The 14,205-nt window shown below is 33.9% G+C and overlaps 3 protein-coding genes across 4 annotated transcripts in view; 1 reads left to right on the top strand and 2 right to left on the bottom strand.

Annotated features, from left to right (window-relative positions):
• The window catches only part of stk10 (serine/threonine kinase 10), a 57,232-nt gene extending 54,945 nt beyond the window's left edge, over window positions 1-2,287 (bottom strand). For both annotated transcript variants that reach the window (XM_051877310.1, XM_051877311.1), the window contains exon 1: window positions 1,836-2,287. In XM_051877310.1, coding sequence (XP_051733270.1) covers window positions 1,836-1,994 — 159 coding nt within the window. In that variant the 5' untranslated portion in view covers window positions 1,995-2,287. The remainder of the gene's footprint in view (window positions 1-1,835) is intronic.
• Window positions 2,288-2,385: 98 nt separating this feature from the next.
• Window positions 2,386-5,140, bottom strand: zmp:0000001268 (CYTL1 domain-containing protein). The gene is made up of 4 exons (XM_051877312.1): window positions 4,954-5,140; window positions 4,827-4,871; window positions 3,938-4,084; window positions 2,386-3,374 (listed from the first exon to the last, which is right to left on the bottom strand). The coding sequence occupies exons 1-4, from the start codon at window positions 5,107-5,109 to the stop codon at window positions 3,315-3,317; spliced, it is 408 nt and encodes a 135-aa protein (XP_051733272.1). The 5' UTR covers window positions 5,110-5,140; the 3' UTR covers window positions 2,386-3,314.
• A 6,394-nt stretch (window positions 5,141-11,534) lies between these two features.
• The window catches only part of stk32a (serine/threonine kinase 32A), a 65,078-nt gene continuing 62,407 nt past the window's right edge, over window positions 11,535-14,205 (top strand). Inside the window, exons 1-2 of the mRNA XM_051876966.1 lie at window positions 11,535-12,126; window positions 13,797-13,937. Of these exons, the coding sequence (XP_051732926.1) occupies window positions 13,886-13,937 (52 nt within the window). The 5' untranslated portion in view covers window positions 11,535-12,126; window positions 13,797-13,885. The remainder of the gene's footprint in view (window positions 12,127-13,796; window positions 13,938-14,205) is intronic.

Genomic DNA, 14,205 nt, shown 5'->3' with positions numbered 1-14,205 from the left:
ACACAGTGACTCTGAGTGGCCCCTGAGGGCCCCAGGCTGAACGCATGTGACCTGTCAGGGCATCTCTGAGGCTGAAGAGTGAGTGCCATTAACTGGAGCAGTAATTGAGTTATCCTAGTATATTTGATCAGTTAGTCAAGATGGTTTTATTAAAGGTAATAACACCCTAAATGAACGCATCACTTTATGATGCTGTAACGTGTATCACAACACATGTCAGTACATGAAATACTGAGTCGCTTTCTAAACCATCCAGTCAAGTGTGCACAAGTCTTATCTCTTGATTCTCATAAGCGTTCTTCTCACAATTCAAATGAACACAGTGTTGGTACAAATACATAAATCAAGAGTTCTATGATAGAAAAGATCATGGATAATTTGTTTTGTATATGTTTTAGACTAGAAAGTGTGACACAGTGAGTGCATACATGACCCTGAACCACAAAACCAGCCATAAGGGTCAATTTTTTGAAATTGAGATTTATACATCATCTGAAAGCTGAATAAAATAAAAGCTGAATAAAATCTGGAATCTGAGGGTGCAAAAAAATTGCCTTTAAAGTTGTCCAAATGTAGTCCTTAGCAATGCATATCCACTCACAAAAATACATTTTTTATATATTTACGATACGAAATTTACAAAATATCTTTATGGAACATGATCTTTACTTAAAGGGATAGTCCACCCAAAAATGAAAATTCTGTCATCATTTACTCACCCTCAAGTTGTTCCAAATCTGTATTCATTTCTTTGTTCTGTTGAACACAAAAGAAGATATTTTGAAGAAAGTTTGTAACCAGGCTGCTTTGGGGCACCATTGACTTCCATAGTAGGAAAAATAAATACTATGGAAGTCAATGGTGCCCCAGAACTGTTCAGTTTTCCACATTCTTCAATATATCTTATTTTGTGTTCAACAGAACAAAGAAATTAATACAGGTTTGGAACAACTTGAGGGTGAGTAAATTATGACATTATATATATATATATAAAGTATTATTTAACTGACCAAAGTGTGTAAAGGGAGAAGGTTACATTAAAAACATACAATTTAACATTAAAATTTGATGTATTTCATGCAATTACATCAGAAGTAACACTACAATAAAGTTCATTAGTTAACTACATTAGTTAACTTATAATGAACTGCACTTCTACAGCATTTATTAATCTTTGTTAATGTTAATTTCGACATTTACTAATACATAATTAAAATTAAGAGTTGTCTTTTTTAACATTAGTTAATGCACTGTAAACTAACATGAACAAACTATCAACAGCTGCATTTTTATTAACTAACATTAACCAATTTTAACAAATACAGTAATATATTGCTCGTGGTTAGTTCATGTTAGTTAATACATTAACTAATGTTAACAAATTAACCTTATTGTAAAGTGTTACTGAAAAATTAATAGTAATCCCTTCCTTTATTTTTCAAGGGAAAAGTAATTAAATCACAGTAATTAATTACACCCAACTGAATTCTAACTGCAAAGTACAACAGGTTGCCAATTACGAGAACTTTTTTTAAAAATCCTACTATGCTTAAGGTTTGGTTTATGAATATTAATTACAAAAAAAATGACGTTCACCAAGCAGGCCTAACTGATTGGCTGAAAGACCGCTAGCGGTAAGCGGGTGCGCTAGTTAGCTGGCTAATCAGCGGATCTGCTTAAGGCCAGGCTTATGAATATTAATTAGTATAAAACGGAAGGTTACGAAGCGATCTCAACATGAGCACGGTAATATTCATGAACTAAATCTTTACCATAGTAGAAGTCGTAGTTTCGTTTCGCTGTATGTCTAACAGGTTTATTAACTCCGAACTCACCTTATAAACTTTACCGAAAGCACCATCGCCCAGTTCACCGATAATTTCCCACATGTCGTTCGGATTTACATCCCGGTGAACGTGCTCATACTGCTTGGTTTTCTTCTTGATGTCAATCGCAGGAAATCTGATCATCTTGCTGAATTTTGCAAAAGCCATTTTAAAATAATAGAGGTCCGCTCAAATGCTAAAACAAAAAAAATAAAAAAATAAAAAAAAATAAAATAAAACAGATGATGTAGTTGTAGATGATGAATTAGTTGACTTCAGAAAAAACAAAAGCGTCTGGGCTGAAAATTATCCGGCACTCCACGGAAAACAGACATCTTCATCACTTAGGAAAAAAATATAATAACTTTAAAATGTAAGAGACTTCTTCCACTTCATCCATGAGAAAACATCCACCGTCAGAAGCGAGAGAAACACTCGTGTTCACCTGTTCACGCACTGCTGTTGTGAGTGAGGCACAGAGCCACGCCCACTGCACGCGATTATGGGAGTTGTAGTTTTTAAAGTTCATCATAAAGCAACAAGTGATTACAACAAACGATTTTTGATGTTTTTTATGAATTTATTTCATCTTAATCTTTGTATTTAATAATGTTATTATAATAATCTAGTCAAGACGCACAGAAAAAAAGAACAGTAGGCTATTGATAAACAACAACAACAACTGCTGCTGCACACATCCCCCACCTTGTGGTGAATTTGTGGAAAATGTTTTTTTTATTTATTTAGAATAGAAAACACGTCATTATGGCATATCAAAATATAATGTATATAACAACACTTTATATAGAATATAGTGAATATAAAACAACATTTAAAACAATAAACATTTAAAAAGTTTCAAATAAAGATTTTTTTGTCACATTACTGAACTGCAATATTAGATGTTTGTGAAATGTAGGCCTACACTAACACATATGTAGTCTATGATGTGATATTTAGATGTTTAGTTATTTGAAAATAGATAAAAATGCCACTTATAAATACATACATTCTATGATAACCATGTTTTGAACTTATTAAATAATTTTCTTTTTATATTTTTGTGGGTTAAAGTGAAATTAAGGGTAACAACTTAGCAGCCATTTTGTAATATTATTCCTATAAAAGAAGTCAATATTTATTTTTGTAATATTACTAATATTTGGAAAAGATTTTGTCCATCAAAGTCAGTGTCATGTAACAAGTAACCACGCTTTTTTATTATCATGTGATAAAAAAAAAAAAAAAACATTAAAACATTGAAAACTTTTTTTTTTTTTTTTTTTGGAAAACCTGAAATCATGATTATGATGTGACCGTTTATATGTAAGAAAAATGTTACTTTTTACTTTTAAACAATAAAAAAAAAAAAATGTTGAAACAAATGTTTTTCAAAACTGCTGATTATGAATAACATCTGTTACCACGTTGAGTAAAGGGCTCTTTATGATCTTTGTACAATCATCCTCCAAACTCCCTCCAGTGATTTCAGCCTCTCCATCCTCTGTGCTGTAATGCTTCACAGTTATCATAGGTAAAAACCAAGTCCTGGAACAGATTAACAGCTTTTCAGGGACACAATTAAAGCAAAGGGCAAACCCAAAGCAAAAGTGTAAAAGAAATAAATTAATTTAAAAAATTGGGTCACACTTTATATTGGGTGTCCTTAACTACATCAAAAATAAGTACAATGTTCTAATTGTGTTGATGTTGTGTTGTGAAACACTGCTATTAGAGGTGGATATGGGTAAGTTTAGGAACAGGTTTGCTGGTATGGGTACACTCAAAAAATGCTGGGTTAAAAACAACACAAGTTGGGTTGAAAATGGACAAACCCAGCGACTGGGTTAAATGTTTGCCCAACGGGTTTGTCCACTTTCAACCCAACTTGTAGGTTTAAGAGTGAGTTAAGGTGTAAGGGAAGGTCAATAGTGTAATTACAACTGTAATTACATGCAGGTATTTTTTAAAATATAAGTACAATATAAAAAAAGTATATAAGTGCATCGTATCAAATGATTAACTTGAATGTTAGTACACAGTTAAGACATCTAATGTAAAGTATGACCAAAAACTAATACAAATATATCTCAAATAAATGCTTGACCTACCCCGTGACATTTTTGTGATATAATGATAAAGAGTTGCCTAATCATAGCATATAGGCTTTGCACTTTCCTGTTGTACGAACATCGGCGTTCTCTCATGCCGCCCAGCAGAGACAGGTAAGAGTTCATCGTGGACATTACACAAGCGTTCTGTCAGCACAAACAATATGTGATTGACAATACAAGGTATTTAACATCTTTTGTGGCAGACATCTAATGGGGGGTGGGAGAAATGTACTTAATTGTAATAAAAAAGATCTTAATCGTAAGGGCTTGTTCATCTAAAAACACTAGACGCAGCGCTCAGGAATGGTTTGGCAGAACGCGAGGGTCTCGAGACATGCTTTTGAGACCTGACGCAATTATGGAAGGCCAAAAGGTTCAAAAACACCTGAATTTTAACACGTGAAAAATCAGTGCGTTAAATATGCATATTCAACACGTATTTAACACATGAAATATGTGTCGTTGACATGTCAAAATTCACGTGTTTTTAAACCTTTTGGCCTTCCATATGTAATAACGAACAAATGAAACAGTTGCCACGCCAGCTTGCTACTGTGAACGCTGCGTGTAAAAGTTGAAAAACGCGGCGCTCATGTGCGAGGCGCTGCAAAAGATGCGAGATGCAAGCATAACGGTCATACACGTCCATCTAGCGCGTTTACATAAAAGAAAACAATGGAAAAGTAGAGCACTGGAATAGAAAAACGCATTCTGTGTGAACGGCCCCTAAGTTTATTATTATTACTTCCTTTTGAGGTGGAATCTGATCCAGACATGAGATTCTGAATTTACTTAAAATTTGTGTGTCAACATTATTTTATATTACAAGCAAGCTTTATCTCTCAAATGTCGGATGTATAATTAACAGTCATTTACATGAACTTACATGAACATCGATGTACAGGTCGGGCAGGTGAGCTGCACATCTAAACTGCAACATAAAGCACAAGAAAAACATCATGTTTTTGTCATGGCAGTGTTGTACTCACCTCAATTCAATCTGTTAGACTTACAGTGTCGAAGTCTTTTTTAATTTCTGCCGCTCTTTGAGTGATCTCTTTACCCATGTTCAGCACTTTAGTGTAACAGGTTGGTGGTATGGGGTACGGCTGAGCCCAAACCGAGGGCATCAGAACCAGAATCAGAACCAGAGATGTGTGCGCAAGCATGCTGTCTGCTCCCTGTGAACAACACTGCTCTCTGTGAGCTGCATTTATACACTGCTTAACACAGCAAATTCAAACATGCTGTGTTCATTACCAAACATGACATGATATATAAATCAATTAGCCTGGAATTCACATCACTGTCTTATCCAAGTTGTTGCTCAGCCAAGTGTTGTCAGAATATCCCACAATATGCAGGAGTATCTACAGCTACACAACACTATTTTAAAACAATGACAATTGTAAACAATAAAAAAAAAACATGAATCATTTCTATATTTAGCACCGCAAAAATGCTTTGAACAAATTGCAACCAACAATTTTGCCCCACTAAAGATAGTCTGCTTGTTTACCAAGAGGACAGCAGTGCCAATGAAGAACAGATTGAGATGAAATACTGCTGTGTTGTATAGTGTTTGTAAGTGTCCTTTTATATGTATTAATTATTGCATAAAAGGTTATTTTCACCACAGAATACTTTTAAACACAGTACATCAATTAAGATGTGGTGGAAATGACATTCATTATAGTCCAGGGAAAAATATGAATGAATGATCACTCTTCAACTACAAGTGATCAGGACCATTATTTTACAGTGGAAAAAAATATATTTTTTCACTTTAAAATAATGGTCCAGAGTGACTAGGTAACACTTGAGTAATTATTAGGGATGCATTTTATAAACATGTTTAAGTGAAAAAGGCAATACAATAGCTCACATCTCAGACACAGTGAGGTCTACATTGACAGCAAGATAATTAACACTTTCAAACACCCAGAAAGCTACTAAAGACATATTTAAAACAGTTCATGTGACTACAGTGGTTCAACCTTAATGTTATAAAGTGATAAGAATAGTTTTTGTGCACCATAAAAACAAAATAACGACTTTATTCAACAATATCTAGTGATGGGTGATTTCAAAACACTGCTTCATGAAGCTTCGAAGCTTTACAAACCTTTTGTTTCCAATCAGTGGTTCGGAGCGTGAATCAAACTGCCAAAGTCACGTGAACCATTGAAATTTCGAAACGTTTCGAAACATTTATGATGTGACGAAGCCTTGTTTACTGAAATCACATGACTTTCATGCTCCGAACCACTGATTCAAAAAAAAAAAGTTTCGTAAAGCTTCGAAGCTTCATGAAGCAGTGTTTTGAAATCGCCCATCACTAGATATTGTTTAATAAAGTCGTTATTTTGTTTTTTTGGTGCACAAAAAGTATTCTCGTCACTTTATAGGTCTTACAGGTGTGGAACGACATGAGGGTGAGTAATTAATGACAGAATTTTCATTTTTGGGTGAACTACCCCTTTAATGAGGCTAATTTCATTCAGCAATTATTGATTACCTAACAAGGAACTATCTCAGTTCTAAATTTGCCTTTACTTACAGATTAATCAATTTTGTTACCATATTACTTAGTAGTGGCTGTGTTTATGTGTTTGTCCTGTATTACTTCCTGCATAATTGCCTAATAATGATGGACCATTATTCTAAAGTGTTACCAAGAAGTCTTTAACTAATCTTCAGCCACTCAACATTAAAGAGAATTTATCACAATTCTTCTCTAGCAGAGGTTTGCCATTTCGGTCTCATATTGTTTCATCAAATTCAAGTAGTCAGTCATTGAAAACACCAAATCCTTCCTACATACTTTTAAAAATAGTACTTATTACGGAAATAATGGAGTGAATAATGGTGTGAACTGAATGTATATTTGTAATTACACATTTGTAATTATGAAGTTACAATTTAATACATTTAAAATATATTAAATCAAATAACACTAAAGTTATCAGGTATGTGCTTTAATATGTTAGTTAACACATCGAAATAAGTGTACTTCTTAGTTTAGAGCATGACAAAAGATCATTAAAACATTGATTTAAATGTACTTTAAAGTAAAACTTTTAATTTGACATTATTACAAAGTACAATATTTAAAAGTGTACTTAAGCATGTTAAGAAAAATAGAATCATGAAAGTCTACTTAAAGGGATAGTTCACCCAAAAATGAAAATTACCCCATGATTTACTCACCCTCAAGACATCCTAGGTGTATATGATTATCTTCTTTCAGACGAACACAATCTGAGTTAAATTAAAAAATATCCTGGCTCCTCCAAGCTTTATAATGGGAGTGAATGGGTGGCGAGATTTTGAAGCCCAAAAAAGCTCATCCATCCATCATAAAAGTAATCCATACGGCTCCAGAGGGTTAATAAAGGCCTTCTGAAGAGAAGTGATGGGTTTTTGTAAGAAACATATCCATATTTAAAACTTTACAAACTATAATAACTAGCTTCCCGTAATGGCCGTATGCATAGAGATACAGTGGAAGAGTGACCTCTGACCCAACACATGACAAAGGATGTAGGAGTATTGTAAGCTTAGACGCCTCTCTCGGTTTAAACAAATAGGGCTAGGCAAAAAACTCAAGCTCCTCTTCTCTTATATCAAAATCCTCTGACATTTCTCTTTAAAAATTCTCATTGTAGACTTCTAATTCATTACCTGTGATTTGTTTTGCTCTCTGCACTTCCGCTTTGGTTAATACGTCGTGCATCAGGTCAGAGGTCACTCTTCCGCCGCAAATTGGTGCGTACGGCCGTCTGCTGGAAGCTAATTATAGTTTATAAAGGTTTATATATATGGATATTTTTCTTACAAAACCCATCACTTCTCTTCAGAAGGCCTTTATTAACCCCCTGGAGCCATATGGATTACTTTTATGATGGAGGGATGCACTTTTTTCAAAATCAAAATCTCGCCCCCCATTCACTCCTATTATAAAGCCTGGAAGAGCGAGAATATTATTTAATATAACTCAGATTATGTTAGTCTGAAAGAAGATAGTCATATACACCTAGGATGGCTTGAGGGTGAGTGAATCATGGGATAATTTTCTGCTTTTTTGGGTGAAATATCCCTTTAAAGGGTTAGTTCACCCAAAAATGAAAATTCTGTGATTTATTACTCACCCTCATGCCGTTCCACACCTGTAAGACCTTCGTTAATCTTCGGAACGCAAATTGAGATATTTTTGTTGAAATCCGATGGCTCAGTGAGGCCTACATAGCCAGCAATGACATTTCCTCTCTCAAGATCCATAAAGGTACTAAAAACATATTTAAATCAGTTCATGTGAGTACAGTGGCTCAATATTAATATTATAAAGCGACGAGAATATTGTTGGTGCACCAAAAAAAAAAAAAAACGAATTATTTAGTGATGGCCGATTTCAAAACACTGCTTCCTGAAGCTTTGGATCGTAATGAATCAGCGTATCGAATCCGCAGTTCGGAGCGCCAAAGTCACGTGATTTCAGCAGTTTGGCGGTTTGACACGCGATCCGAATCATGATTCGATACACTGATTCATTACGCTCCGAATCTTCATGAAGCAGTGTTTTGAAATCGGCCATCACTAAATAAGTCGTTTTTTTTTTTTTTTTTTTTTTTTTTGGCACACCAAAAATATTCTTGTTGCTTTATAATATTAATATTGAACCACTGTACTCACATGAACTGATTTAAATATGTTTTTAGTACCTTTATGGATCTTGAGAGAGGAAATGTCATTGCTCCCTATGTAGGCCTCACTGAGCCATCGGATTTAAACAAAAATATCTTAATTTGTGTTCCGAAGATCAACAAAGGTCTTACGGGTGTAAAACGGCACGAGGGTGAGTAATTAATGACAGAATTTTCATTTATGGGTGAACTAACCCTTTAAGTGGCCCTTTATTTCATTTAAATTACAATTTTTTTATATACTTATATAATTTAAAGTAATTGCATAGAGCATTTCTTTCTCACGAGGGTTTTGCAACAAAACAATTTCCCAAAAACAAGGACAAAGTACTGCAGCACTTCCATTTAAAGAGGTACAGAGGGCTTGTGCATGAATGGGTCAAATCAGAAAGCTTATTAAGTAAACAAATGAGCTCTTAAATGTCACATACCTGCGGTCTCCGTGATACATTTCATGTGACTGATCACATACAGTCTGTGCTTGCCAAGAGAGGCTTTTGACAATAAGAGCCAATGATGACCTGGACAGATGAATCTACAAACAAGAAAAGAAATGTTCAATTTTAACACAAAAAATCGCTAAAATTTGAAGGTTAAAGCAATATGTGCTTTGAATACATTTAAGATCTACACTATATAAGTATAATTAAAATTCCAAAATCTAATAGTCTAATAACTATGACTTTAAATCTCCAGGGAAACACATTTTAATTGTAAATTAGTGCAGTAAGTGTGTGTAAATAATTATGCGACTAGATCAAATGTAAGCCTAATTCAGTCCTGTACCACTAGATGGCAGCACACGTTCTACAGCTAATCATTGCTTGTCATTCCATCGGTGTGACCTTCCCTGCTGAGAACCATAACATTCTATAACGTTCTCTCCTCCTCCTGAATAAACACTTCTGTCGTTCGACAAAGACATCTGCTCATCAGTTTAAGTCAGTGAAAAGAAGCATGCTTGTGCGATAAAACGTGTTATGTAAGTCTATTCAGGAAAGGTGACTAGAGTATTTGTAAATGCCAGTTAAGCTATAAAAGAGCTGTGTGTGCATGAGGCATCTAATCTTGTAAAGTACTCCGATGTGCCAAGAGTGTAATGGTGATTTGGCTGGATTTTGAGAGATCCTATTGCTCTTACTGCCTAAAAAGAATTTCCCTTTCAAGACAGATGACCCAGAGCAAATTCATTAGCCTGCCTGTGTATGTAGAAAAAAAGCAAGCTAAGCAAACTTCTATGAAAATTCACATGACCTTGGCCTTGACATACACAGTTAAGATCTGCATGGTTACATTCTATTCTATTCTATTCTATTCTATTCTATTCTATTCTATTCTATTCCACAATTACGATGCAATTATAATTTTCCACACAAACTCACACTTTGGGTTGACTATAAACCTTTTCAAATTTACTTCAAAACACAAATGCCAGGTTCTTAAATATAATATCTTTGTTTAAATGCTGGTTTTTACAGTTTTTGATTAAAGTTTTGATTTAAAGAATGTGTCAAGTGGTGTAACCATCAAGTAAACATGGGTCATTGATGAATAAGGTTTTTAAAAGTTAAAAAAAATAATGGAGATATAATTAATTTTGAAGATTTATTAAGTGTTAACAATGAGATTATGTGGTTTTCATAATCAATTAACACTGCTTTTGTCATTTTTTAAAAATATGGACAAATTTGTCACCAAAAAAGTCATTCGGTTTAACCAAAATTTTGGTTTTACCGAATGACACTTTTGGTTATACCAAATGACAATATTTTCAAACAATGCTAACAGGCTAGCTAGCTAGCAAAAGGACAATCAAACATTTTATATTTAGTACAACTTTTTAAAATATTACAACATATATATGTATATATGTATACATATAGCGGTTCTACCGAAAGACTTGATGTTTAGGGACATGCGTATGAGCAAGTGAAAATATGAATTTTTCATATAATTAAGAGAGAGTTAGTAACTTTGCTTCATGACCATGTGGTCCTTTGCAGGTGTCTGAATGATGTCACATGATACTGACCACATGACTTGATCCAAAATGGTCCCTTTATATTGGTTACTCCGAATGACATTGATGAAATTCATTTTTCCGGACATTATTTCTCATAACAAAGCAACGACTTCTACACATAATTTTAATACAATTTTGCATTATGTTAATATATGATGTTATAAAATCATGCCAGAATAAAAATATATACATTTATTACATTTTTAGATATTTTAATCACAAATGAAATGGCTGTATTGGCTTTTGGATGGTTAAACCGAATGATGTTTTGACACTTCAAAATCTTTAAAATACCTTTATATGTAGAAAAATATAATTAAAACCTCTTGGATTCAATAAAAGAGATCTAGTTGTACTACATAACGTACTTTGGATGTCATATCTTTGTTTATTATTATTATTATTAAGGTTTTTGGACAAAAGAAAAATGAGCCATCACATCATTGACCCACATAGGGTGAATTCAGGTTGATTGGGACACTTTTCCCAAGTCATCTCAATGGCAAAAAGTGTCCCAATCACCCTGAATTTACCCTACTAAAATATTTATTTTGTGATCATCTTCATTTAAAAATATCTTCAAAAAATAAATTAATTAACGAATGAACTAATCATAAATAGTGATTACATTTAACCTTGCCATGTCATAAATGGTTAAATAATCTGATTATTTAAAAAAACTTACTGACCTTGCCATATAGGGTTTACCTACGGCGCCCTTTCTGTGATAAAGCTAATTTTCTTGTCACATGACAACAAAATGGCTCTCTGCACGTTACACCACACTGATTTTGATTTGACTTGCAAATATTCTTTCAAACTTTTCTTTCGAATATTATTATATTTTATTTTTAAAATTATTTTTAAGATATTTAAAATCAATTATAATGTCACTGTATAAAAATGTATTTAAAAAACGAATTCTTAAATAAATTAATAAAAGCTTCTGGCTAGAGCAGCAGCGCACATTGCGTATATATACAGTACTTGAAGCACATTGTGCATAAATAAATGAAGCTCCCCACTAGTGAGACTCTTTCACCATCATCACATGCGATGCCCATCAGACGCATAGTGATGAGTTTATTCAACAGTTGAGGACGTGAGCTGAGCTGTGCAGCTCTCACCACCACACGGTGATCTGCGTTCAGACGATGTCATCTGCTCGGATACTGTCCGCGGATGTGTGCGCTGTGATGCAGGCATGAGTCTCTCTGGACTTTCGCGTTCATACGGGACTAACGGGAGGTAAAGCAGCATGTTCGTGTGTTCTGCATCAGTGTGTCATTGACTCCGGCTCTGCAAGGATCTTATCACGGCATTGCGGTGAGTGGAGAAGTTGTGTGGGATAGCCTCTGTGTCCAGCACTCGTCTTCACACTGCAGTCTCGTCTGTGACCTGGGATCGGTTTAATGATCAGTGTCAGTCGATCATTTCAGGTCATCCTACCATATAAAACGGTAAGTTTATGATTACTGATGATTTTACAATGTAACACTGCAGAGTTCAGCTACAGGTTTATACAGTACGTGATCTTACACCGTGTTTACTATCAGTTTTCTAACTCATCTATTTCTGCCACTCTATTTGGACTTTACATTACACTGTTTATGTTATTACACACAGAGTAGTTACCAGTGAACAACTATGTAATTAAGTAGCCTATTTGCACAATATCCTGGTTAGTAAAGTACTTTTAATAGGGTCTAGTTGTCATACCTTTTCATCCAGTGAATGGCTTGGTTTATTTATTTTAGAAACTACTGAACATTTCCTGGGAATTGATTTACAGTGATGTGAGAACATATCTAATACCTTTTTTCGAAACACGAAGAACGTCATATTCCACAAAATAATTTTATTTAAAATGTATTATTGGCTTTTTTAAGTGCTTTTCAGCAATTGATGAAACAGCATGTAAATCAATAGCATTAAATATCATGTTTTGGCTAGCAGAAATCAATGAATAAAAACACATAAAACAATAAATAAATGAAACGTGATTACCTGCCCCGTCCTGACATTTATGAAAAAAACAGTAGATTTTAATCTTTCAAATAAAATCTACTTTTATTATATATTGCTTGTGAAATATAGCCCTTGTTATGACAACCTCCCCCCTGGAGAGCAGGGATTCCCCAACTTTTTTTGTCAGCTGAACCTTTTTGACTCAATATATTTACTTGAAGTACCCCTGAAATTTTAAATGAATAAGTTAGGTTAATAATAAAATGAAGTCAATAATAATAATGAATAAAATTAAGTTCATAGTTCTTCAGTGTTGCTTAATGGTCACACCACATGCAGGTTTTATCTTTTTTAGTAAGTGTTTCATTGTTTTTATTTTAAAATTAATTATTTTTTAATTACTTAATAGCTTTTCATTAAACTCACAAACCCCCGCAGTACCATCATGAACCCCAGGGAAACTCTGACATAATGTAATATTTAATGTACTTCATGTTGTTTATAACAAAGAATGGAATATTTTTTTTTTCTCTTTGTATTTTTATATCAGTATGGTACAAGATTATTCTATTCAAATCAATGTAGTTAGGTCAAAAATAATCAAAAAGTAGTCAGATTATATTACCTTAAATGTGTAATGTAATGGATTACGTTACTAACTACAATTTTTGTGGTAATTTGGATGTATGCATGGGCGTGTCCTCCGCAATTTTAATAAATCATAAATTCATCCCCCACACTTTTTTTGGGCAAGTGTTTTCACAAAGAGGTTTTCATGGGCCAATGTGAATAAATCTAGATTTAAATTCTAGAGACAAGACATTCTATGCATGAACCTGACGTTTTATTCTTCTTTAAAACGAGGCTATGTGAACAATATGGAGCGCTAAACACTCTTGTGTAATGTATGTTTCATTCATAGTCGAAGCCGGAGGGTGCAGACAAATTATTGGTTATTGTTCAGCAGAGTATTTGATCACTTAGCCAACTGAAAGCTAGAGATAAGAAAAAATAAAACCTGTCAATTAGACAAAGGTCAGAAAAAAATTGGTATTACACTTGACATTTCTGACCCCCTCACTTCTGAAATGATGTCTGTAATGTAAAGTCTGTCCAGATTTGATTCTCATTAAACTCACGCTTCACTCTGTCCTTGTCACAGGTCATTCTTCTATAGAGCTATACATCCTTATTAACAAACACAGGGGATGTGTCCATTTTAAACTGGAGAACTTCACCTCTTAAGAAGACATGGGACTTGGACAGTCTAGCAGGACATCCGTCAGTGATGACCCAGCGGAGGGTAAGTGTGTTCTTGGAAACAAAACAAGCTGTTCCAGTTGCTATAGTTGGACAGAGGACTCAAATTCTAGTACTTTAATAAATACATTAATAACATTTAACAATCTTTTCTATTTCTTCACACAAATTTATAACTGTTAGGATGCTTTATTTAAACATACTGTAGGTGAATAATTCAATTAAAAATGTTTGTCATTTGTTGAATGTTAAAATAGTTTTTATAAATAAGCAATTCATAGGTTGATTCCCATGAAACTGTTCCTATCAGA

Source organism: Ctenopharyngodon idella, chromosome 21 (genome assembly GCF_019924925.1).
Source record: "Ctenopharyngodon idella isolate HZGC_01 chromosome 21, HZGC01, whole genome shotgun sequence".
In the NCBI taxonomy this organism is placed as follows: Eukaryota; Metazoa; Chordata; class Actinopteri; order Cypriniformes; family Xenocyprididae; genus Ctenopharyngodon; species Ctenopharyngodon idella.
This window is presented reverse-complemented; position numbering and strand designations above follow the sequence as displayed.